Raw genomic sequence first — 26,533 nt, forward strand, 5'->3', positions numbered from 1 at the left:
TAACTTTAGAAAGCTTTATTCATTTACTTTTTTAAGATTATAAAATGAATACTTTATTTATGTGTAATACTGTCTTATGGAAATACCAATGCAGGATAGTGAGAATAGACCCATGTATATAACTGAGTGCAGGAACACAAAACCAAAATGCCAACCTCCACAGCACACTGGGCCAAGCCAGTTGTTTGGGACTGTACAAAACAGATAAATATGGACTTGTCCGGGGAGTGGCACATGCTGCAAGGCAAGTGTCTGCCGTCTCTAAGAGTTTAAAACAACCATGTGGGCACAAACACAAATTCTCTCTCTCTCTCTCTCACACACACACACACACACACACACACACGTACCATTTCTTAAGTGAAAGCCAGGGGCTGTCACCTTTGTTGGACATCCATCAGGGCATGATAACACTGGACAAGAATCAGGCTGCCCACTTCCCCATCCTTTCAGTTTTAATTTAAAAAGCCAAGCAAAGCCCAAACCCTTTCCACCTCGCACATGGCAACCTCTTGTTTAACACGGTCAGTTTGAAATCCTAACCACTCAGGTTAAATCTAGCACAGAAACTCTGATCCTGGGAAAGGGGCCAACATTTCTGGTCAGTTTATTTTCTTTACTATGCTGTGTAAAAAAAAAACCCAAAACAGACTGGCAGAGGTTTCTGTCCTCAGATCTCTCAATCCCAAGGCAGTGAAATAACTCAATACAAATTGGCTGAGGTGAATGGCAGGACAGATGCTGGGCTGGGAGTTTATCTGCTGTACACTAGGCACAGTCATAGATGAGGAATTTGTTTCCTGGCTTAAGGCTTTTCCCCTGAAATCACCAAGGAAGAAGGAGTAGCTTGTGGTTCCAGAGGCAGGACAAGTGGTGGAGGAGCACATACTTCCACAACATTAGTTTTCTCAAACTTCTTTTACCCAAGTCACAGACAAAGGAGCAGGGGTACTAAAAAGCGTTCATCTTTTATAAACCTTTCTGTCCAAATGGCCTGGCAAGCTGGCCCCACGAGCCACTGGGCCCTGGCAGTCACTAGTCACACGTAAACCCTGACCAGCAGACCTAAGAACAGCTCTTTACCTTTAAGGCATTATTTTTTGCCTGATGCTCATCTACTCTCATCTCTGCCTTTCTGGTCGGGCAATGTTTCCAGTGAGGTATCTGTGACCTGGGTCTTGCCACTGGATCTAATTTCATCTTCCTATCTATAAAACTGTCAGATTGGACAAGCGGACCTCGAAGGTCCCTTGCCTAGTGCTCTAAGGAATGGAGTGCTGTGCCGAGATGCCCAGCTCTTTCTGCTACCTCTGGCTCCTCTGCTGAGCTCCGGCACATTCGACGTGACCCTGAATGCAGAACTTCTGTCGTCCTCGTCTCTGGTAGCATCCTGGGCTTGTCTCCTGGGTCTGACAGGGAAAGGGCAAAAAGGACTGGGAGAAAAGGACTAAGTTCTCCTCCCAGTCTGATACAGACTGACTCTACTATGCTCAGCATAAAAACACAGATACAAAAAGAAGTTTGTAAAACACACTTCTATGGTGGACGGGCCACAGGCGTGCAGGCAGACAGAGGGGATGCCAGCCAGATGTGCAAAATCCCATTCCAAACCATGCACAACTTCATAAAACCCTAATAGAAAGCTCAAGCTTAATCCTTAATATAAAAGTCAGGCTTTAACATAGTGCTTTTTTTCTTATTTAAAAACAAAAAAATAATCTTTCACAACTTCCTCAAACATCTCCCTTATTTCAAGCTTATTTCTCTGAAAGAGGCCTCCCTCACAGCTTTACATAAAACTCCAATGTCTCCTGTGCCTATGAAGCTGGTTCCTGGGGGTAACACCCTATGCTCAGACCTAGATCCTTTCTGCTTAATTCACGCATAATGGGAGCAGAACTCCATTTCCAATTACAGACATCTTTGCTTTGGCTTGAGTTTGCAAATTTTGGGAAAAAAAGGAAAAAAAAAGCATTAAGAAATTGCAAACCCTGCCGCCTGCCACGAGGGTCTCTCGGTGGCTGAAGAAGGAGGTCTCCAAAAATCCAAATGCCCTTTGGACACGGGCATTATAGAGCCAGGAGTCAGGCTCAGGGACATGGGACAGGATGACTCTGGCACAGTGCTAGCTCCCCGCCCAAGGGCAGGCGAGGGGCCCCAAACATTTCCTCCACACCCTCCCTTTTTCCCCTCTGATGGGCAGGTACTGTGGATCCTGTGTCCCCCGTCCTGCCAGCAGGTCCTATCACTTCTGAGTGTTGCTCGATGAAACAGCTGCACTCTTGATGGTTGTTTGCTTCGGAGCACCCTGAAAGGAGAAGCCAGGAGTTTTCATTAGAAACCTTTTAGTTAAGTCTCGTAAATACAGAGGAAGGAGAGAATCATGGCAGCATAGAGTGGGAAGGGACGATAGCCATTTTTCACCCCAAGAGATGAATCCCAATCCCAATTCATAAGAAGGCTTTATTCTGTTCCATTTTTCTGGCCTGGGCTGGCTTATCCCTCCTTAGGCAGTTTGGTGGCTCTCCACTTCCCGATGCTCCCCATCGAGGCACTGCACTTAGTACAGATGCTTAACTGCCTTTAAGCTTACACTGCTGAGTTTAAGCTACCTAGCGGCCTCGGCATTCTGCAGAAGCTGACAGCAGCCGTCTCATCCAATCCACCTACCTGACCGGGAATCCCATCTATAACATCCCTAAGAAATGACCTTTTCCTTGAAGAGCTCTAGTGATGCTCTCAATGATCCCCAAAGGTAGACTTAAAGACAGTTCGAATTATCAGGACATTTTGCCTTATACCGCCCAAACGAGCTTCTCTGCAACTTCCACCGGTGTTTCTGGTTCTGCCCTCTGGGCCCAAGCAGAAGTCTGGCTCTCCTTCTACAGGAAGGAGGACAGCTACCATGGCCTGCTCTGCCCTTCCCCCTCTGCCCCTGACCCCACTATGTTTTTTTTTTTTTAAAGGTTTTTTTTTGAGGGTAAAATAAATGTATCAATCTGCTTTTCTCAGAACTCCAACAGATTACAGGAAATTGAGGTACAGGCCAAATTTGCTCAGAATGAGAACGTGAATTTTTTCTGGTTATTAGTGGTTATTATGAACCACACAAACTACAATTCAGGTTCTTTTACTGAAGTTTACCCATTTCAATAAGATGTAGAGTTGTCATTGTGTAGCTGTTGCTTGTGACCAAGTAACAGGATCCACTGACAGCACAGAGGACCTCTCTCAACGTGAGGTTTTATTATTCCCACTCTACTTTTAAGAAGCTAAGAAATGTCATTTATCTAAGCTGCTTTCAAAAAACCTAAGCGATGCTTTGTGGCCCCTCATCAGTTCTGCATACAGGCCTGTAGTGCCTCTGAAAGGGGTGTCGGATCTGTTTGGGGGTGGATGTAGTTGCTAACTCAACACCATAACACCATTCTCACAACCTTAGACTTCAATTATTCTCTTATCCATTAACTGCCGTTCTCCTTAAACTGTCCCCCCTCTGTTGGGGGGAAGTGGGGTCTTGGATCTGTTATTTCACCCTCGTGGGCAAACTCCATTCACCAATTCCAGAAATCCAAATGTACTTTATGGTCTTAGAGCTGCCCGAGGGCTCCGGGGGTAACTGGGCTGCCCAGGGCACACAGCCATGAGACAAGGACAAGACTTGGGGGTCTGGCTCTGTTTGGGGGTGGCCTTTTCGCCTCGCCCCGCCTCATGGCCAGGCCGTCCGCTTCCGCCCTGACTCGTGGCCGAAAGCCCAAATCCCAGAGGCTGCTGGGGGTTTGGAAGATCAGTTCCTGTGAGAGGTGGATCCCCAGGCAGGAGGACAAGGACCGCGGCCCTGCGACTCACCGAGGACTTGGCCAAGTGCATGTGTGTGTACAGCATCTCAGCGATGTCATTTTGGCCGGCTTCAAGAGCAATGGAGAGGGCCGTGCTGCCATCCTGAAAGGCAAACGGCTGGGCTGGGGGAGCCGGCCGGAGGGAGCGCAGACTCCCCCTGGCACCTTGCGGAGGGTCTTTGCCCACCCCCGGCGGGTCTTTAAGCAGCCCCTCTTCCCCCCCACCGTGCCGCGGGACTCACGTGGTCGGTGAGCGCTACGTTGCAGGCGGGCACGGCCAGGAGCAGGCGGGCGATCTCCACGTGGCCGTGCTCGCAGGCACACATCAGGGCGGTAGAGCCATCGTTGTCCTGAAGGTTGACGTCGGCAGCACAGGCCAGCAGAGCCCTGACCATGTCGATCCGGCCGTGGCTGACGGCCAGCATGAGGGCCGTCTGTCCCGCCTGGAGGAGGGGCGGCAGTCTGAGCCCCCGAGTGAGCTGGGCACGCCTCCCCGGGGCCCAGGGGGTGGGGTGCCGGGCATTTCGGGGCCCTCTCCTCTGGGAGGTGGCTGGGTGCCCAGGTGCTGGCTAAGAAAGGGCTCCTTCCCCAAGAAACCATCCCTGGTGGCGGGATCAGGGCTCACCCATTTAGAACTGAGAGCATCTTATATATTATCCTGTCACGTCCAGGTGAGGAACGATGGGACTAGCTCTGGCTGCTACAGGTAACTGGTGGCTGGTGTGGATGCAAACCCGGGCCTCTGGGGTCTGGGCCTAGTTTTCCCCACTCTCCCTCCCTGATGCTCTCCTACTGCACGGGCCTAAACCCATGCTGATGGGGGGGTGCAGGAAGGGAAGGAGGAGAAGCAGCGCCTGCCATGTGTCCTGCTGGTCAGTCCGCTCCCCAGAGGAGGCTGAAGGTCTCTTTCTTGATCTTTTTTGCTTTGTCAGCTCCACTATTGTTAAAGAAGCATGACCTTACAGGTCATCTAATCCATGGCACTGGGTAACTGACAGCACTCCATCTAATACTAATGTTGGCTCTCAGGAGGACCACACTGAAGCCTTCCCTGGGAGTGAGGGGAGGACTCCCGGTCAGAGGAGAGGGCTTTGGAAGACAGTCTCTTAGATGAAAAGACCAAGGTTAGTACATTCCTTATGGACATCCTAACCAAGGACTGCTTCAGGAAAACAAAACAAAACAAAAAAGTCCCTTCTCCGAAGTCAAACTAACTGATCAAGGTACTTAACCCTCTTAGAATAATAGACCCTTTGGCAGTTGGCAAAAGCCTATGGACTCCTTCTTAGAATGTTTTTAAATTCAAAAAATAAAATAAAAGGAAGGCAATTATATTGAAATAGTTATTAATTTTTTTAAAAAAATCACAGTTCCCTTGAAATTTATTCAGACTCCTTCAGAATCCATGGACTTCAGATTAAAAACCTCTGGATTAGACATTTTTGGCTTTTTGCTTGTATTTTACTTCTTTGTGAGTTATCTGATAAAACTGCCAAGGAAGTTTGAAGAGTTATCTGATAAAACTGATAGGAAAGTGGCATTTTCCTAGCTACTCTTTCCAATACTGGCTACACTCATTACTTTACTTACTGAGGGGAGTTGCTCCCATTACTACTTCCAGGTTCTCCCCCCACCTTCCATTCTTCAATAACCTCTCCTCTGTAGAAGTCCATACAATTCACATTTTCCACTCAGTCAGAATCCTGGTAAGTTGTCTCCTGACCATCAGAGCACTCTCCTGCCTTCCTTGACATTCAGTATTTGGCTCACATTCTTCCCTCCCAACTCTTGCCTTCATACTAATGTACTTCAACATATATACTGACACTTTATCAAACATTCTAATCTAATTACAGTTCCACAATTTATTCATTTCCCATGACCTATTCTTCCACCCCACCTCAGCCACACACAAAGATGATCATATCATCATCCCACAAATGTATCACCTCCATGTCAAAATTTCTGAAATCTCATTTTCTGACTGTAACTTGCTGATTTTTCAATCTACTCTCATCATTCCCTTACAAAATTCTGTTCTCCATCCCCACTATGACTTCCAATCCCTTGATCTTTCCATTTCAGGCCATCTTCCTACACTAGCTACTCTCTCTTTTCTCTATCTCCTTGGTGAATCCATTCAACTTTATATGATCCTCTTTTGTATTTTTAGCCTTATCAAACTGCCAATTACCAGCCAAATCTTGGCCTTGGATGACTCCCACCATTTGTCATCTTCCATCTTACTACAGATGTACTGCTAAACAAAGATGAAGAGAATTAATGAAATCATTTTCTGGGTATGCTGCAAATTCACGTTATACGTTCTCAATGGACATATTGCTATTAGGCAATCCTTATCGACTCACTACCCTGCTCTCCATAAGGCTCTTCCAAACCTTTCTTAAACTTCTCATGGCTCCCTCTCTCATTATACTCAACTGATGGCTGGTGCCTCCAGAGAGAACTTTGCCTCCAGTGACTACAGGACTTCTAGGATCAAATATAAAATCCTCTGTTTGGCATTCAAAGTCTTTCATTACCTAACACCGCAAAAGTTTTGTTTTATGTATATTATTTCATTTGATGCTCACAACCACCACAAAGGTAGGTCTTATAACTTCCCTTATTTTTAAGATGAGGAAACCTCTTGCTTGGGATCACTTGGCTAGTAAGTATCTAAAGGAGATCTTCTTAGTCCAAGTCTAGCATTCTTATCCCCTATCCCACCTAGATGGACCAGATGGGGGTGCAACTAAGGGTAACAGATGGGAAGTTGGAAAGACAAGGATTGGAATCCCAGTTGCACCACCAGCTTGCTGTGAGGCTTCCCTCTCTTGCCCTCACTTTCCTTCTCTGTAAAACGAGGGGCTCGGGTCCCTTCCAGCTCAAGCACACTATGATTTTGCCACGTAGCCTGATAGAGCCCAAAGGTTCCCATCGGGGTCCTGATCACCCACCCCCCAAGACCTCCCACCTCATCCTCTAGACTCCTGCAGGATGGCTACGCACCTGGCTGGCTTTGAAGTTGACATCCCCGAGTCTGAGCAGCTGCAGGATGGTGTCCATGTCTCCCTCTGCCCGAAAGGCTGCCAATGCAGTCAGCATGATAGCTGTGTAGCCAGCTCGGTTCTGTTTGTCCACATTGCAGAGGCCTACGGGGAGGAAAATGTCATTGAACCTTCTGGCCCATTTCCTGCCCAGGCCATTGCTTGTCCTAGGCAGGCCGCACAGATCCCTCCCCGCCACCTCCTGCTTTTTGCAGGACTCCAGGGCATTCCTAACTGGCCTTCATAGAACCTTCCTGTTTTATCCACCTCATCCTAGGACTGCTGAACAAAATAGAGTCTTGGCTCCTTTAACGCCAGGGGACTTTCTTCATTGAATTTTAATAGATGCTTAATAAATAAACTCTTGTTAAATTGGACTGAACTCACTCCCCTCTCCAGATAACTTAGTAATCTGCAATTAACTTTATTTCTGAAGCATTTTTATACCTTCAATTTGTCTAAATCTTAAGGAATGGTATTTTCTAAATACAAATAGCACTTACATCAGAGTTATCATAAGGATCAAATGAAATCTGGAGTTCAGTGATCCTTATCAAACCTGTTCTTTATTCCTTTCTCTCTCAGCCTGAGCTCTGGGGGGGGGGGGGGGGGAAGGGGGTGGTCAATGACTACCTCTGTGCCTTTTTTCTGAATTCCTCATCTCCAACTCCCCCCACCCCCACCTCAAACAGAGCCTGGAACAAGACTCTGCTCACAGTGTGCGATCTCCTCCCTGGTATGAATGGTCTCACCGGTGTCCAGCAGCTGCTTGACCACAGGAAAGTTGGAGTGGGACACAGTGTAATGCAGGGCAGTGTTGCCATTGCCATCGGCCATGTTGACGATGAACTGGAGCAGCTGGGGCGACATGGCCCGGAAGGTGACCATGTGCCTGCGGACCACCTCCGGGTGGGCATCCTTGTGACAGGAGAGCCTCAGCCAGTCCTGTAGCACTGTGCTGTATGCTGCTTTCTGGCGTCACAGTGGGGGAAAGGGGAGGAGGATGGTTGGAATGTGGCGGGATCAGGGATCAGGCTCCCTGTCACGCCCCTGGGGTTGGGCCAGAGCTGTGCTGGGGTGGGCCTTTGCCCAGGGAAGAGTCCCTTAGGGCTTTAAAGGCGTTTTAGTTAACATTTTTCATTTATATACAGTTAAAACTAAGACCCAGAGAATGGAAAGGACTTGACCAGGCAAGGAGTAGCACGTAGTGACCAATTAAGACTCTTATCTCTGTCATCAGACACCAGCAGGGCTAGGTAGGCTAGGTCAGATTCCTTGGGTCCCTTCAGTACTTAATAAAGCTGTGCATGATACCTGCCTCCCTCCCTTTCATCTCCTCACTTCCACTTTGCCCCCCCCTCCATTTTCCCTCCATAGGGTCCAAGAATACAGGATTCAGAGTGCAATCTGTCCCTCTCATTTTTCAGATGAAGAAACAGTTTAGTGACTTCTCCACTGAAAAGAAGCACGACTGACTCCATCCTGGAGCAGCCTTGACCATTAGGACTGCCACAACAAGAGGCACATTCTTATAAGATCAAAAGTAAAGCAAAACTGTTTTAGAAACGTGCTTCTCTCCTCGCCCCAATTATCAAACTTGCTCCAAGACCAAGTCTTGTTCTCCCTCGTTAGCAAACACAAAAGCTCTCTTCCCACTGCACCCCACTGCCTTCCTCCTCAGCATCACAACACCTCAGAGCTGAGAGGGATCTCGGAGGTCTTCAGAAGGCCACATGCAGATGAAGTGCACGAGATCCCCACCTGTGGCAGAACATTAAGGGGGTCCCCATCTCCCTGTCTGGGCTTTTGTTCTCCGGTGCTTTTGTCCTTTCCCCACACCGTCCCCCACACTGGCCCTCCGTACCATCTCCTTCTCAGTGAGGGCATCTGGATTCTCCAGGTACTTCTGCAGGGTCAGGCAGGCAGAGATGAGCTCTGAGCTCAGTTCCAACCTGGCAGGATTGAAAGATGGAGGCAGTCACCGAAAGCCAGGACTTCGACTCCTCAGCTGGTCAGATGGTCAGTGATCCCTGCCATCCCTCCCTCAAGGCCAGGTCACAGAAAGACATTTAGACTGAGGAGTATGGAACTGAGAGGATCATGATGGAGTTGGAGGAGAGAAGGGGGAAAGACCATGAGGGACTGGACATCTGAGGGCTCAGCCCACAGGATTTTAGTTGCTGTTTAGCCTCTTCAGTCACCTCCAACTCTCTGTGGTCCCATCTGGGGTTTTGCTATTTCCTTTGCCAGCTCATTTTACAGATGAGGAAAATGACTTGTCCAGAGTCATACAGTAAGACCAGATTTGAAGGGAGCGCTTCCTGATACCAACCTGGCCCTCTATCCACTACATCACCTAGCTGCCCAAATAGGATGATAACAAATAGAGCTCACATTGCGAGAGCACAACTACCTTATGAGGAAGGTAGAACAGAGCTAGTTATCTCTGTTTTGCAGGGAGGCTGCCTGACCCCAGTCTCACCCTGCTAGGAAGGGACAAAGCAGTCTTGAACTTGGGCCTTCACACAAACAGACTAGCCCCCTTTCTATTTGTACCAAACTGCCTATGGCTGACAGCAAACATCAGCCCCTGTAGCTGGCTCTGACTCCTCCTTAGCCAAGAGCTGTCACCCACCACAAGGTGGGAAAGTACAGGAAAAACTTGTCTAAGTCCTTGTCCTTTCAGGACTGTCTCTCCCAGGGGTGAGGGAAGGGAAGGAGGGATAGCATTTGGAACCCAAAAACTTAAAAAAAAATACTAAAAATTGGTTTTGCATGTAATTGGGGGAAAAAATAAAATATTGTTTTAAAAACTGTCTTAGAGACAGTTTCTGATAAACTACTTCACGTTTACTTCCTGAGTCTGTGTTTTTAAAAAGGAGCTGCTTAGTGGCTCAACTCTTAGCTCCTGAATTTCTAATAATGATTATTGGAGCAGTAAAGTATGTCCAGGGCCACAATGATTGTGTGTGTATGAGCTATCTTAATGTCATTCAAACAAACTTTACCTATGAACAGATGCCATCAATGGATTAGTGTCTCAGTCCCTGTGTGTGTCCGGGGTACCCAGGTTTGTGCCTGGCCCATCCTGACCAGCCTTGGCCCCGGGTAGAGAGCCTGAACCCAGTGGAGTATAAGTATTATACTTACCTGATCTCATCATCTGCCTTTGGGCTGGGGACCGCCTCAGCCACAGGCTCTTTTCTCTGTACAGTTCCAGCCTTGCCTCCCCAGATGGGTTCTGCCACGGAGCCCAACCCCCTAGGCCGGCCTCCATCTGTGGTCCCAGGGAGCCCTTCGTTAGCTTCATGGTATTCACTCTCCGTACTCTCATTGTCTGAGAAGTTCTCAGCCGTGCTGGAATCCTCAGATGACGTAGATTCATACCTGGAGAAAAGGGAAGGCAGGTCGGGAATGGGTCATCTGTGGACAGAAAGAATCAGAAGCCTGTGGTCCTAGGACACTTTGCTTTTACAAGTCTTGCTGCTTAGCTGCACCAGACCTCAAACTATATTATAAAGCAGTGATCATCAAAACTAGTTGGTACTGGTTTAGAAATAAGAGTAGTAGATCAGTGGAATAGATTAGGTTTGCAGAGCAAAATAACCAATGACTATAGTAATCAAATGTTTGATTAACTCAAAGACCCCAGCTTCTAGGATAAGAACTCACTATTTCACAAAAATTGATGGGAAAATTAGAAAACAATATGGCAGAAACTAAGCATTGATCAATACCTAACACTTTATACCAAGATAAGGTCAAAATAGGTTCATGATTCAGACATAAAGAGCGATATTATAAGCAAATTAGGACAACAAGGGATAGTCTACCTTTCAGATCTATGTAGAAGGAAGGAATTTACAGCCAAAGAAGCACTAGAGAAGAGAACATTATGAAATGCAAAATGTATAATTTTGATTATATTAAATTAAAAAGGTTTTGTACAAACAAAATGAATGTAGCTAAGATTAGAAGGGAAGCAGGAAACTGGAGATTTTTTTTTTTACCTCCAAGAGTTCTGATAAAGACCTCATTTCTAAAATATATAAAGAATTGACTCAAATTTATAATACGTCATTCTCCAATTGATAAATGGTCAAAGGATATGAACAGACAATTTTCAGATAAAGAAATTAAAGTCACTTCTCGTCATATGAAAAAATGCTCTAAATCACTATTGATTACAGAAATGCAAAATAAGACAATTCTGAAGTGTAAAGTATACTTCACACCTCTCAGATTGGCTAAGATGACAGGAAAAGAAAATGATAAATGTTGGAGGGGATGTAAGAATATTGAGACATTACTGGTGAACTGATCCAACCATTCTGGAGAGCAGTTTGGAACTATGCCCAAATGACTATCAAACTGTGCATATCCTTTGATCCAGCCGTGTCTCTATTGGGTTTGATCCCAAAGAGATCATAAAAATGGGGAAAGGACCCACATGTGCAAAAATGCTTGTAGCAGCCCTTTTTGTAATGGCAAAAAGCTGGAAACTAAGTGGATGCCCATCAACTGGGGAATGGCTAAATTAAGTTAGAGTAATGTAATGGAATATTACTGTTCTACAAAAAATGACCAGCAGGATGATTTCAGAAAGGCTTGGAAAGACTTGTATGAACTGATGCTAAGTGAAGTAAGTAGAATCAAAAGATCACTGTATATAGCAACTGTGATGATCAACTGTGATGGACTTGGCTCTTTTTAACAATGAGACGATTTGGGCCCATTCTGATAAACCTGTAATGCAGAGAGTCATCTGCATCCAGAGAGAAGACTATGGGGATCGAATGTGGATCACAACATAGTATTTTTACTTTTGTTGTTTGCTTGCTTTTTTTTCCTCTCATTTTTTTTCCTTTTTGATTTGATTTTTCTTTTCCAGTATGATAAATGTGGAAATATATTTATAAGAACTGCACATGTTTAACCTATATTGGATTACCTGATATCTAGAAAAAGGAAGAGGTGAGGAAGGAGGGAGAAAAATGTAGAACATAAGGTTTTGAAAGGAACACAAGGCTAAAAACTATCTTTGCATGTATTTTAAAAAATAAAAAGTTCTGTACCTTCTATCTCCCTAACCACCTTGGATAGAATTGTAAACCTTGTAGCTCCCTAACCTACTTGGAATAGAATGTTACATATTACAGTGACGGTTGGGTCTTGACCTTTATTCAATTATAAGATACATGAGGACAGGGACTCTGTCTTATCTAAGCTTACCTAAGGATTAGGTTTAGTGAATGAATGGATCATCAAGCTAACTGAAACTGGTCACCTCTGGGGACAGTGGAGGTAGTAAGCCACATGGGACTGGGTTTGCCTCCCCTAATAGGGGTGTCCAGGTAAACTGTAGTGGAAGTGCCCATAAGGGGCAGTTGCAAAGGAGAAGGAACATCACAAATCAACAATGCTAAATTGGGAGAATGTACCACGCAGGAGAGAGCCAGTGTCTCCCATTATGGGTTGTCGCCCTGTTCACAGGAACATGAGGTCTTTGGGAATACCAGGTGATGATCCTTCCCCTGCCTGCACCCATGATTACCCCAATTCATCACTCCCCCCAGATAGCCCTAATGGGGCTGGGATTTTGGGAGGCAATCAGGATCACACAGCTAGTGAGTGTCTGAGGCCAGATCTGAAGCTTCTGGAAGCAAGTGGCACCTCATAGGTCAGGGAGGGAGCCGAGGAACTATCATTCCTAGTTCTTCTTACCCGCCATTGACACCTATGAACTGGAGATTCTTCCTATTGGACACAGGGTCTGTGCTGGTCTCCTTCCTCTTCATGATGGACTTGATTCCCGCTTGCAGTAGGGCTGCTGGGAAATGGGAAAAGTCAAGGTTAGATACCCTCCCTAACCGACTTTGCAACAGGGATGAGAGGATGGGAAGTGCAAGGTGGGCCACCACAGAGCCAGGGGAGCAGGCTGCTCTGGTACCTGAGCTTGGCCCTTCATGATGCCAGGGGTGCCCCCCTACTCCTTCCCAGGCCCTTCCCATCCTCCTTACCTGAATCCTCCTCAGCTTCCTCCTTCCCACACAGTGTTACATTCCCGCTCTGTTCCCTGGAAAAGCTGTGGGTGGTAGATACTGTTCTTGGCTCTCCCAAGGCCTGAGTAGGAAGGGTAGCTGTTGGCACTGGGGGTATCTCTGAAGGCTTAATGAGGCCCCTAAAGGGAGCTGGAAAAGGGAGGGACAAAGAAAGTAAAGGAGGAAGTCAAAAATGGTTAAGAAATGAAGGAGAAAAGTAAGGTTCTATCATGAAAAGACTCATTCAATTCTCTCCAATTTCTCTTTGAAAAGAAGAAGCCATTTTCCTCTAGCCCTGAGACATCACTCTACTCTATTCTACCTCCATGATCTGCAAAGTGCTTAGCACAGCGCCTGAAACAAATAAATGTTTCTTTCCTTCTCTCTGATGTTTACCCCTTGTGTGACTGTGAACAAGTCACTATTTCTCTCATTCTCCTTCTTCTTCTTAGGAAGCTGCTTCTCCAAATGTGGTCTGTACTCTTGTGGACCCCAAGGCTATCAAAGTCAAAACTATTTTATTATTATTATTATCATTTGCTAAAGCAGTTGGGCTTAAGTGATTTGCCCAGAGTCATACAACTAGGAAGTGTTAAGTGTCTGAGACCAGATTTGAATTCAGGTCCTCCTGACTCCAAAGCTGGTGCTCTATCCACTGGGCCACCCAGCTGCCGCAGTCAAAACTATTTTAGTGAAAAGCCTGGTGGACTGGTGCTGAGTGAATTGAGCAGAACCAGAACATCATACACAGTTATAACAACATTGTACGATGATCAATTATGACAGACTTAGCTTTTCTCAGCATTACAATAATCTAAGACAATTCTAAAAGACTTATGATAGAAAATGCCATCCACAATCAGAGAAAGAACTATGGAGCTTGAATGCAGATTGAAGCATACTATTTTCACTTTTTTGCACATGTATATGCACATGTATATGATTGCACATGTATAATCTGTATTAGATTGCTTGCTATCTTGGAAGGGGGGAAGGAGGGAAGAAGAAAAAGTAGAAATCAAAATCTTATAAATGTCAAAAACTAACACATAAATTAAAAAAGCCAAAAAACTCTCTTTTAGCATTTTAATAATATTAAGTCAAATATGCCTATTAAAATACTCTTCCTCCTTTTCCACATAACCGTGGGAAGCTGAATTTTCTTTTTCTTTTTCTTTTTTTTTTTAATTTTTGTATTTGGTTTTTTGGATTTTCTTAATATATTCCTACTCAAAGAACATGTCAAAACAGGCGGCATTAAGAAGAAGATCTAAAAATCCAGCAGTTTTAAATTATATTTGACATTAAAGAGATTTGCAAAAAGTGCTTAAAACAATGCAATTCTCCCTAATTTTTTTCATTTTGGAATATATAAATTTTTTCATTAAAACACTGCTTATGATAATATGCAGTGATTTATTAATTAAAATGAATATTTAAAATCTCATATAAAATATAGTTTTAATATTTAAACAGGATAAATATTGACAGATATAACCTATATAAACAAAAGATCTTTGGAGTCCTCAATCATTTTTTAATAATATAGAAGAATAAAGCATGGTAAATGTTGAGATGTGTATAGAAGAATTGCATATGTTTAACCTGTATTGGATTAATTATTGTCTAGGGGAAGGGGGCAAGGGAAAAGGAGGAGAAAAAATTTGGAATATAAGGCTCTGCAAGGTGAATGTTGAAAACTATTTTTGCATTTTTTGAAAATAAAAAGCTTTTTTTTTTTAAAAGGATATAAGATCCTCAATAATTTTTAAGTGTATAAAGGAATTGTAAGACCATAAAGTTTGATAATTAGATAATTTCTTAGGTCTCTTTCAACCTTGGCCTATGATCCTATGCTATCTTTCCTCTACTGAAACTCCTGGTAGTGAATGCTGGACCATATTCAGGAGACATTTACTAGTGATGTGATGCTGGGCAAGTCATTTAACCCTATGCGCCTCAGTACAAATAAACTGGAGAAATAAATGGCAAACCACTCCAGTATCTCTGCCAAGAAAACTCCAAATGAGGTTGGATGTGACTGAAAACACCTGAACAGCAATACTTTTTAACTTTAATAACTCACCATAATTCATCTAGAAACAGTCTATCAATTACATTTCAAAGAAGTCATTAAGATTTCACAATTATATTGTGAAATGCAGTGAAAAGAACATTGGGTTTGGACTTGTTTCAGAGAGCTGATTTCAAATGCTAGCCCTGCCACTTACTGACCACACAATACTGGCTGCTGGCTGCTAGTCTCTTGTTATTTAGCATTGGTGTGATCCCGATCAAATAATCACCCCCCTGGGTCTTAATTTTTTTCTCTGTAGAGAAAAAGAGTTTGGACTTTGTGGTTTGGTTGTGTCTGATTCTTCATGGACCCATTTGGGGGGTTTTCTTGGCAAAGATACTGACATGGTTTGCCATTTCCTTCTCCAGCTCATTTTACACATGAGGAAACTGAGGCAATTAGGATTAAATGACTTGCCCAGGCTTTTTGACCTCCAGGCTTGGAGACCCAGCAGCCCCTTTGTAACTCTCATTTATGACTCTTAAGTCATTTAACCACTCAAAGACCAAGTCTCCTCTGTCACAAAATATGCAGAAGAGTAAATGTGTGGCCCCTCAGTTGTTCTGAGGAAAGCAGTTAGGATCCCTTAAAGTCATCTATATCACTAGGACCTCTTTTTTCTGACTACAGTGGGGTGACCTTCCTCCCATCCCCATAAAATCCAGATGCATTAGTTACAAGAAAAATAATTTTCTCTTTAAATCTCTGCCATCTGACTTGGCGCTTTTCAACAATGAGGTGATTCAGGCCAGTTCCAATATTTGTGATGGAGAGAACATCTGCATCCAGAGAGAAGGCTGAATGTGGATCACAATATATTTCCATAGTATTTGTTTGCTTGCTTGTTTTGATTCTTTCTCATTTTTTCCTTTTTTGATCTGATTTTTCTTGTGCAACATGATAAATGTGGAAATATGTTTAGAAGAATTGCATGTTTAATTTATATTGGATTACTTGATGTCTAAGGGAAGGGGGAGGGAGAAACGTTTGGAACCCAAGGTTTTGCAAAGGTGAATGCTGAAAACTATCTTTGCAAGTATTTTGAAAAATAAAAAAGCTATTAGTATTTTAAAAAATAATAAATCTCTGTCATCTGCTAGGGCAGGAAGCCTGGTACTGTTTAGATAATGTGATAGTGAAATAAATCCTGAGACCAAAATTCAAGGACCTGAGTTCCAATCCTCACTTTTTGTGCCCCTTCTCCTAGACCATTGAGTTTCATTGCCTTTCTTTAAGATATAGCTCCAGTCTCAGCTGATGTAGGAAGCCTTTCCCAGACCTGTCCCAGTGGACCTGTATTGGAAGGGGGCAAGGAGCTCCTTAGTGGCTAGCATCTTCTCTCAGGTTAATTTCTATCTATTCTGCATATATCTTGTACGTAGCCCTCGTATTTACATGCACCCCCATGTGGTGGCTGGATGATCTCCCCTCCTCTGGGGCAGGGGCCGGTGGCTTGTGTTTTGCATCCCTAATGCTTAGCTCAATGCCTGGTGCTTTGTAAATGATTAATAAATGCCTGCTGGTTAACTGTGGGATTCTGGGGAAGTCTTCCCTTTCTGTTTCCTTATCTGCAAAATAAGGGGAGGGGGGTGTTGGTTTAGATTTGTGAGGGACAGTGTGAGAGCGCTGGCTTGAGAGCCAGAAGCCACAGGTTCAAATCTCAGGCTCTGTTACTTCCTGGGTGAGCTGGGCTAAGTCAGTGCTCTCTCTGGGTCCCCACATCTCTATTCGCAAACGAAGGGGAGTGAACAAAATAGGAGCTCTTCCAGGTCCGGCATCCTGAGGTTCTGTGATTATTTCTGTTCCGTGCCCCTGCCCCATCGCACACCTTCCCCCATTCCCCCACAAAGATGAGCATTCACAGAGACAGGGCCCAAAGACATTCAGTAGGAGACGGGATCTTAAATCAGGCCCAAGACAAAGGCTCTGGTCGTCTCTGAACAACAACAAAAAAATGGGCTCAGATTTCCCCTTCTGTCCAGCAGGAGGCGGAGGCCAGGACTTAGGAGGGAAGGAGGGGGGGGACAGGGCCGGATCAGCCCTGGCCTGCTGCCTGCCTTTTCTGCCTGGCATTCTGGGAAAGAAGCCTAGTATGGCCTAGCCCTCCCAGCAATGGTCCCCCCTTCTCCTCCTCCTCCTGCTCCAAGCCCAAAAAGGCTGCTGGCGCCAAGGAGACCCTGGGGAGAGCTTAGCTCTTTGAGAACCCCCTGGCCCCCGACCTTCTAGCCCCCCCATCCCTGGAAGCCTCAAGAACTCTGTAGGCTCCCCCCACCTCCTCCAGACCACTGCCTGCTCCCATTAGTCATGGTGCAAGAAGAACGCAGTCAGGGGGAGGGAAAAATCCCAAACTCCTCGGAAGTTTGAGCTGAACCCAGCTGTTCCTGTTTGCCACCACTTTGGGCTCTGTGTGTGTCATTCCCCTAACCCCCTTCCTTGCCTCCATCCAGACTCCCCCCATTATTACTTCATTTGCATTTATAGCCAAGACCCCTAATTTATACCCTTAAATCCTCTCCACTGGTATATTCCTTCTTCCCAACTGGGTCTTTCCCTTTTTGGAGTTATCCTCTCATCCTGCATGAAATGGGATCTGAATTACTTAGGAGGGGGCTGTCTCCAGAAGAGCTATCTCCCCACATACTCCCATCTGGGGAAGGGGCTGACCTAGAAACTAAGGGACAGGGAGTCTTTAATCCAAGGAGCTGGCCAGCAGGAGCTGTAACCCAAGAGAGGCAGCTATGTCTGGCCCTGTTTGGGATGGACCTAGAACACAGCCGCCTGAGCCCTAGGAGGCCATCAGGAAAAATACTGGAATTGGGGGAGACTGGGATAAACACACCCAGAAGTAAGATAAATAAACACAGCTGTGGCCTCCTCCCCCTCGGCACGCCCTCTTTAAACGGTGACTTTAGCTCTTGCCTGAGACTTGGATCAGGGCAGGGGGGGCCACGGCCCTTCCCATCCACTGAGTCAAAGATTCTGATAATGGGACCGGGAGACAAAGTCGCATCGGATCCAGGGCCTGGAAGACGGGGTCAGGGTGGGCCCCCCGTCACTCTCCATAAAGTGCGGCCCCTCGGCCAAATTCATCCTTGTTCTTACTATCTACCGATCCACGGCTGTCCTCCCTTTCAACATGCGGGTCCAACACAGAAGCTCAGAGCTAAAAATGGGCCTCAGAGGTCTCTGGGCCAACCCGCATCCGAGGACAAATCCCTTTCAACAGCATCCCTAAGCAGGGATCGGCCAGCAGCTCTGTCTGAAGTCCTCTAGAGATAGGGAGCTCCTCTTCTGAGTTAACCCATTCTACCTTTGTTAGACAATTCTACTTGTTTAAGAAAAAAAAAGGTTTTCCTTATGCCAGTTTTAAACTTGCCTCCGTGTCTCTCACGCTTTCCTCACAATTCAAGCTTAGCGGAAGCTGTCTGGGTCATGTGGGGGTCCCAAGAGGTCGGTAACGTGGTTTCCTGCCCGACAGCCCCTCGACCTATCCTTCCAGTACGCTCCACTGGGGTGACCGTAGGCTGGGCCAGGCGGCAGACACCCGAGTCCTCGCTGGTGGCCCAGCCTCCCCTGAAGCCGCGACCGCCCCAGTGCCTTTTCCAGACTGACCGCCAAACTGTGACGCTATGACGACGAAGGCAGAACGCAGATGCCCCCCGCCCCTCCTCCGCCTGCCCGGGGCTCACCTGCCAGCCCATTGCAGCCAGGGCCCAGGCTGGGGGCGGTCTCCTGCTCTTTCTCCTCGACTCGGTAGGGCTCACTGGTAATGCTGATTTTCTTGGCCACGTGGAAGGTGCTGGGTGTCAGGCTGGCAGGGACGACGGGAATGACCGGACCTGGGAAGGTGGTCTCCACCACTTCCCGGGTGCAGTGCGCAGCTGCAGAGGGCTGCTTCCAGGTATTCCCCTCGGGACTTCGTGTCACCAGGGCCCGGAGCCCTCCGGGGCCAGACGGCTCCAAGCTTTGGGCCCGTTGGGCTGGGGTGCCTGTGGCCGTGCTGGCGGCAATCTTGGGCTCCCCTTGTACCTGAACCACCTTCACCGTGTCGACCCTGATGGGCCCATCTGGTGGTGGCCAGGTCCGGGAGTCACTGGGGGGATACTGGCCAGAAGGGGCTCCTGTCCCCTCGGGAAGCTCAGGGCCTTCCTGGGTGAGCCCAGGGGCGGGAGTGAGGTTCGGGGCTGACGCCTGCTGCCCTTGGGCCAGCTGCAGTTCGTGCAGGGCCTTCTTCAGCTGCGTCTCCAGCACGGCGATCTTGGCGTTCAGGGCAGCCTGGCCCTCGGGCGCCCCAAGGTCCCTCTCTCGGACCCACGTCCCCACACTTCTCTGGCTGCTGGCGTCCTCTGGCCCCACGCCCACAGAGCGACTTTCCTTCTTTTCCCCATCCACGTCCAGGTCGGAGAAGGGATCAGCAGGGTCCGGCAGGTCCAGATGGAGCTCCCCTCGGCCATGGCCTCCCACCCCAGCCCGGGCCCCGGGGTGACCTAGAAACTTCTGGCTTTTCAACTGGACACTGAGCTGCCGTTTCTCCTCCTGCAGCACGGACACCTTAACTTGAAGAATGGGGATGAGTTTCACCTGCTCCTCCAGGTGACGCAGCTTCCTCAGGGCAGCCGCCATCTGCTCCCGCACGTGCTGCAGGTGGCCCGGCGTGGGCGACACAGGCGTGGACAGCCCGGAGGTGCTCAGTGGTGTGCCACCATTGTGAGTGGACAAGAGGCGTGGGGGGAGCCCGGCCCCAGCCAGGGAGCCCGTGGAGCCAGCCGCACTGGGGGTCAGGCTGCCCAGCCCACCTGCCTGCGGCCTACTGTACTCGCCACCTGCCTGGTCCTCCAGCTTCCGGCGGGCGTCCAATAGGGTCCTCTCCACACGGGGGTTGAAGCCCCCTCGAGTCTCAAGGGCTCCATACTGGGGGTAAAAGCCTCTGCCACAGTACGAGTAGGCAGAGTGGCGACTGTCCACACTGGCATTTGAACACAAGGACTCAGTTGAGGTCCACCAGGAGCCCGTCCCTCGGGGCAGGGAGCCGAGTCGAGGGCGCCGGTGCACAGCCACCCGCTTCATGGTATGGCCCTTCTCAATGTCATCCACATATTTGAGAAAGTCCAGGTCTAGCCGGTAGCCATAGGGAGTCTCGACTGAGTAGGGGGGCTCTGGATCCTTCCCTGGGAAAGTTGTGGGTGATGTGGGTCCATGCTTCCCTGAAGGGGTATGAAAGGATGGTGGGGTGTTATTTATTTCCTATCCTCAGGCTCAGAGACCCTGACTTCTCCAGTGGCCCTTCCCCCGCCCCCAGAATTTTCCTCTCCCTAGAAGCCCTCCTTGGTTAGTCTCATCTAGCCCTGGGACTTATGGACACAGACCCAAATTTATCTTCACATGCTGGGTAGGTGGCTTTGTCTACCTTTGCTCCCCGGAAGCACACTTAGAGCAGCTTTGTTCTTGGTCAGTGTCTGGAGCTCTAAAGAGCTGATCCAGAGAAAGTAGACTCAGCCCTCCAGCCTGGGCCTGAGCCCTCCAGCCTGGGCCTGAGCCCTCCAGCCTGGGCCTGAGCCCTCGAACCTGGATCTGAGCCCTCCAGCCTGGGCTTGAGCCCTCCAGCCTAGGATTGAGCCCTCCAGCCTAGGACTGAGCCCTGCAGCCTGGGCCTGGGCCCTCGAGCCTGGGCCTGAGCCCTCCAGCCTGGGCCTGGGCCCTCAAACTTGGACTTGAGTCCTGCAGCCTGGGCCTGGGTCCTCGAACCTGAACCTGAGCCCTGCAGCCTGGGCCTGAGCCCTCGAGCCTAGGACTGAGTCCTCGAGCCTAGGACTGAGCCCTCCAGCCTGGGCCTGGGCCCTCCAGCCTGGGCCTGGGCCCTCCAGCCTGGACCTGAGCCCTCGAACCTGGGCCTGAGCCCTCCAGCCTGGGCCTGAGCCCTCCAGCCTGGGCCTGAGCCTTTGAGCCTGGGCCTGGGCCCTCGAACCTGGACCTGAGTCCTGCAGCCTGGGCCTGAGCCCTCGAGCCTAGGACTGAGCCCTTTGAGCCTAGGACTGAGCCCTCCAGCCTGGGCCTGGGCCCTCTAGCCTGGGCCTGAGCCCTTGAGCCTGGGCCTGGGCCCTCGAACCTGGACCTGAATCCTGCAGCCTAGGACTGAGCCCTTTGAGCCTAGGACTGAGCCCTCCAGCCTGGGCCTGGGCCCTCTATCCTGGGCCTGGGCCCTCCAGCCTGGACCTGAGCCCTCGAGCCTAGGACTGAGCCCTCGAACCTGGGCCTGAGCCCTCCAGCCTGGGCTTGAGCCCTTCAGCCTGGGAACAGTCATCTTCTCTCTCCCTCATCCCAAACCCCTGCTTGAGAATCCCAGAAAGTACGAATGGGGGTGGGGGCGAGGGGGCTCTGACCTGGGAAGGCAGCTTCCATGTGCAGAATTTGGGCCATCTCCTCTCCTTCAGCCTTTTTCAGGGGTCAGCAGGTTAGCACGGAGTTAGCTTCTGGCACCAAGAGCCTCCTGTGGAAGGACAAACAGTGGGGAGTCAGAGACCACGAGTGTCCCTCAGGGCCCCGGGAGGAGGACAGAAATCCAGGCTGGCAGCACTCCCTCTGCCTGACAAGGGTCACTTGACATTCTTCCCATGCCTCTGATTCCCCTTTCTCCTTTCGGGACAATCATGAGACGTGTGAGTGTGTGTGTGTGTGTGTGTGAGTGCGTACACACTGAGGGGAGCGGGCAGAGAGAAGGCTGGGCCTCTGCCCCTGGGACTTCAGCGAGGACGCCCAGCTGCAGCTCCTGAGCCATGCTGGGTGGGGGGAGGGAGGATGCTCAACATCCCCTCCACCTGGCGGCAGGCCGTGTATGGGGTGAAGGGCTGGTTGGCAAGCACTGACCCTGGGGCACAGGAGGGGCGTGAGGATGAGGATTCTCTCCCCTGAGTCTTTAAGGGAAGTCTTAGGCCACGGGGGGAGGGGAAAGGGGGGCAAGTGGTCCGAGCCGTTGGCAGGGACAGAGGCATATGGCCAATTCTACAGCAGAGAGTGGAGGGCTCGGACTCTACAGCTTTGTCCCTGCTACTTGCCAGCTCTGCGACTCTTGGAGTCTCAGGTTCCTTTTTAGTCATGATGAGCGAGTCCAATGAGACAATTTCTAAGATCCTTCCAAGGCCCAAATCCTCTGATCCCAGGAGTTGTCTCAGTGTCTGGGTGGGGTCTGGTGTGGGGAGCCTGGTGTGGAGGGGATGAATGAGTCAGGGGTTCCCTGGGTGCTGTGGGGTAGGGGACCCCCTAAGCCCATCTCTAGCTGGAGGAGGAACATTCCAACAGCTGGTCTGATAAGCCCTCCCGGGGGGTTGGACCCGAAGCTTGTTTTCCACAGGTCTCATGGAACTGGTGTTTGTTCTGGCTCGGGTGGGACAGATCAGGGTGGGCACGGGCAAACAAAAAACAAATTAGAAGCGGATGAACAACCAGTTCTTGCCACCTCGCCGCCCTGAAAACACCCGCTCGCCATATTCCACAGGGACAGACATGGGGACAAGAGGCCAGAAGATGATAGGACATCTCCTAAGAAACATAAACTTCCCGGCTAACCAGCCCTGCCTGCTTCTACCTCCCTCAAATCTGTCCTGTTTAGCCTTTCCTGGACAGATTCCAGTCGCTCCCACAATTCCCATCCACCCTACTCCCCACACAAGGGCCTCCTTCTCCAGATCCTAGAGATGCCCATCTATGGGGAAGCACCTCATCCGGCACTTCTCCCTGCCCAGTCCCTCAAATGCGCTCCCACTCCCAACAATGCCCCCGATCCTGCCCTCCAGGGAAGGCTGGAGCCCCCAACCTGCCCCTCGAGGGGTCCCAGACACCCATGCTGCCCCCTGGGGGCATCGGGAAGAAGGTGGTGGTAGAAGGGGCATCGAGAGGGGCACTCTTACAGGGGGATAAGGAAAGACTGGGAGATAAGAGGAGGACGGATCACGGTCCCAGGAGGCAGAGCCAGTGGGTGAGGAGGGCAGGAGAGAAGTGAGGGAGCGAGGGTGAGAAGGAATGAGGCCTTTCCCCTATATGGAAACAATTTTCTCTAAAAATAAACAGTTTCGCTGCCTCGGCTACATGAGAACTTCCTGCCACCACAGAACAAGTCTTGGCTCAAGGCTCAGCCACACCCACCCCAGGGGAAAGCAGGGACTGGGGGGCCTGGTGGGCGGGCAGCTGGGGAGGGGGGCAGAGGGAAGAGACACAGACTGGGAGGAGGGAAGGAAAAGAAGGAGAAGGGAAAATTCGGGCCATGGGTGGAGAAGGGCCTTGGCCCTTGGCCCAGGACATCGTCCTTCCTGACCAGAGGCGGTTCCTGGGACCCCAAGACCAAGGGAGCCCTGGGAGGTCAGTGGGGGGCCATGGCCTCCCATGCCATGTGGGTGGCTCAGGCAGCCTGCTCAGGCCTGGCTGTGAGGGGCAGTGCACTCGCCCCTGCCCCTGTCCCAGGCCCACTCTAGCTGCCCAGGGCTTTGGGACAAGGCTCAGATTGGCTGGCAGGGAGCACGGCCCTCGGGCAGAGGTTTACTTCCTGATATCCAAGCCCGTGACCCCACCAGGTCCGCCCGATGCAGGCCCCTACCTGGGACAGAAGGGGAAGGCGGACAGGCCTGAGGGGCCGGGGCCGGGCGTCCTCTCCTCAGCCACTTTGTCTCTCCGAGTCGCTCTGTCTCTCCGGCTCTGTCGATTTCTGTCTCTCTCTCTCTTTCTCTCTCTCTCTCTGGCTTTCTGTCTACATCCTCCAGTCCCTCTTGTTCCTGGAATATGGGGGAACAGACTGTTCCTGCTTCCACCACATTTCCCACTGCTTGGGGGCTAGAGAAGAATCGCTAGTCTGCCTCCCCAGCCCCATCACCTTTCCTTCTCCCATCTCCTCAGTCCCCCCTGGGAAGTCAAGGTCTAGGCACTCGGATGGGACAGGGTTCTGGCAACTAAAGCAGGGGCCCCTTTAGCTTTCCCTTCCCCCACCTAGTGGCCAGTGACTCAGACCCCCAGATGGATGGTGTGATGGGAACAGAAACCAGATGTTGGAGGGGGAAGGGGCTTGTAGGAGCCAAGGGGAGGGGGTCTAAAGGCTAGGTCAGCCTTCTGATCTACAGAACCACCATTTCCTGCCCTACCCTAATGGATATGGGGCAGATGGGGAGGGAAGGAGGAGGAGGGGAGTGGGAACTCTCCTTTGGAGCCCTCAGTCCTACAGAGAGAGAGAAACAGAGTGGCAAGAGGAGAAGAGAGACACTGGGGGAGAGAGACAAACAGAATTAAGCAAAGGAGGGGCAGGGGTTAGGGGCTCAGGGGGAGGAAATCTCCTACAGGAGCCTGAAAGCAACAATTGTCCAGTCACTGGTCCCGCCCGCCCCCTCCCTCAATGGGGTCATTCAGTCTGAGCCGGACGGACACCCCGCCCCAGAACTGTTGGACACCCCCTTCCCAAGCTCTCTTTTTCCAGTCCAATGTCCTTTGCCTGGCCCCCATTCTCTCCTTAACTGTGGCTCCCCCTCCCTAACGCTGGACACTCCCTCTCTGGCCAGACACTTCTTCCTACTGGATGCCCTTTCCTCTATCAGAACTCCTCCCTAGCAAATTGTTACTTGATAGTACCTGAACTGGATGCCCCCTCTAAGGGCCAAGCTGCACCTCCTTCCCTGATCCCCACACCCCCTTTTTGAGTAGGTAACCCTTTCCCAGACCCAAAGACTGCCTGTTCACAGAATATCCCTTTTCCCTGTTAGCCAAATAGCCCATTCTTATCCAGATGCTGTGTTACCTGGGCAGGGATGCCCCCTTCTTGCTGGACTGTTTTCCCTCAAATCAAGATGTCAGCTTCCCCGGCCCCCAAACCTCTCCTTGGCTCAGACACTGGCGTTCCTAGTTTGACACACCCTCCCAGAACACAGATACTTTCTCTCTGGCAAATTGTCCTCTCCCTAAGCCAGGACACCTCCCTCTGACCTGAATCTTGCCCCATCCTCCAATATTAGAGATGGGCACTGGGACACATTCTATCCCCCTACTTCCTGGCAGGAGGCCATCTAAACTTTTCAGAGGGAGTCTCCTGCTAAATTTGAGTGGAGAGATAAGGAGGAAAGGACAGATTGCAAGCTTTAGAGCAGAATATCAGAGTTCAGTTCTCAGTCACAAGACAGTTTCTTCTTCCCGTTTTCCTCCCTTGGATAACAAGCCCACCCTGGGTCTCAAACTAGTTCTTTCTAGGGATGAGGGTGATGGAGAGGGAGCTTCAGCTTGTATGTATTGGAGGGAGCACTTGGTCCTGTTTCTTCTTTACCCAGCCCAAGCTTCCAGGGTCCTGGGGGACCCAACCTGACCAGGGACTAGAAGATAGAAAGAAGGGCTGGGCCCCTTGAAGGGATTGGAGGACACAGATCAAGGCCTGAGTGGGGACAACCAGGGGCTATGAGACAGGATGGAGTTTCAGGGCCTCCTAGCCAGCCTCAGCTAATAGCAAACAGCTGGATCTTACTCCCTCCCCAATTCCGGCCCCAGCCCAGCCCAGGCCACAGGGAGGCCTCTGGCCTCCTCATTGCCTCTCAGCCCCACATCCAGCAGCCTCTCTGTCCGGGACAGAGAGAGACTGGTTTTTGGAGCACAGAGCACGTAAGGAAGAGACTTAGACACGAGGTAGAATAGAGACAGAAAGCTGGAAAGGAGACCCGAGTGGAGACTTAGGAAGAAACAGGGAGACAGGAAAGAGGACTAGGAGGGTCCCAGAGACTGAGGCAAATGTGAGACACAATGTAGAAGAGAGAAGGAAAGAAATTTCAAAGTAGCAGATGAGAGTCAAAAATCGAGAGAAATAGAGATGAAAAAGAGAGGGACAGAGAGAAGGAAGGAAACTTTGAAATAACAGATGAGAGTCAAGATCAGGAAAAATAGAAGTGAGAGACAGAGGGACAGAGAGAAGGAAGGAAACTTTGAAATAACAGCTGAGAGTCAAAAACAAAGAAATAGAGATGAAAAAGAGAGGGAGAGAAGGAAGGAAACGTCAGAATAGATGAGAGTCAAAATCAGAAAGAAATAGAAATAAGAGAGACAGAGGGAGAGAAAGAAGGAAACTTTGAAATAGCAGATGAGAGTCAAAATCAGAAAGAAATAGAAATGAAAGAGAGAGACAGAGGGAGAGAAAGAAGGAAACTTCGAAATAGCAGATAAGAGTCAAAATCAGAAAGAAATAGAGATGAAAAAGAGACAGAGAAATAGACATGAAAAGGATAGAGAGGAGACACAGAGAGGGAGAGACCCTCCACAGAGAGACAGTCCGAGACACACAGGCTCGAGACGCCGGGCCCTCGCTCCGAGCTCCAGATGTTTCCCGTTCCTTCCTCCCGCCCCGTACCTGGCTCGGCCCCTCGCTTCCTTCTCCAGCCCCGACCCCGTCCCGGCCCGTCTGCTCTGCGCGGGCTTCGCTCGGCTCGCAGCCTCGGCAGCCACCTCCTCTTCCCCCTGCCCGGCTGCGGCCGCTGGAGGGGCGGCGCGAGATCCCCCCTCCCCTCCCCTCCCCGG

The 26,533-nt window shown here is 49.5% G+C and overlaps 1 protein-coding gene across 3 annotated transcripts; it reads right to left on the bottom strand.

Annotated features, from left to right (window-relative positions):
* Positions 1–26,507, bottom strand: KANK2 (KN motif and ankyrin repeat domains 2). 3 transcript variants are annotated; one of them, XM_051971564.1, is made up of 13 exons: positions 26,367–26,507; positions 23,595–23,769; positions 21,388–21,494; positions 18,697–20,211; positions 12,910–13,080; positions 12,614–12,716; positions 10,040–10,276; positions 8,754–8,841; positions 7,642–7,861; positions 6,852–6,994; positions 4,082–4,282; positions 3,850–3,942; positions 1–2,308 (listed from the first exon to the last, which is right to left on the bottom strand). In XM_051971564.1, exons 3-13 carry the CDS (start codon positions 21,422–21,424, stop codon positions 2,246–2,248), a joined length of 2,871 nt encoding a protein of 956 aa, XP_051827524.1. In that variant the 5' UTR covers positions 21,425–21,494; positions 23,595–23,769; positions 26,367–26,507; the 3' UTR covers positions 1–2,245. The 3 variants fall into 3 exon arrangements, with proteins under 3 accessions (XP_051827524.1, XP_051827522.1, XP_051827523.1); XM_051971562.1 differs by having other exon boundaries at positions 12,614–12,719; positions 26,367–26,506; XM_051971563.1 differs by lacking the exon at positions 23,595–23,769 and having other exon boundaries at positions 12,614–12,719; positions 26,367–26,506.
* Positions 26,508–26,533: the final 26 nt, after the last annotated feature.

This window comes from Antechinus flavipes, chromosome 1 (assembly GCF_016432865.1).
Source record: "Antechinus flavipes isolate AdamAnt ecotype Samford, QLD, Australia chromosome 1, AdamAnt_v2, whole genome shotgun sequence".
Lineage (NCBI taxonomy): Eukaryota > Metazoa > Chordata > Mammalia > Dasyuromorphia > Dasyuridae > Antechinus > Antechinus flavipes.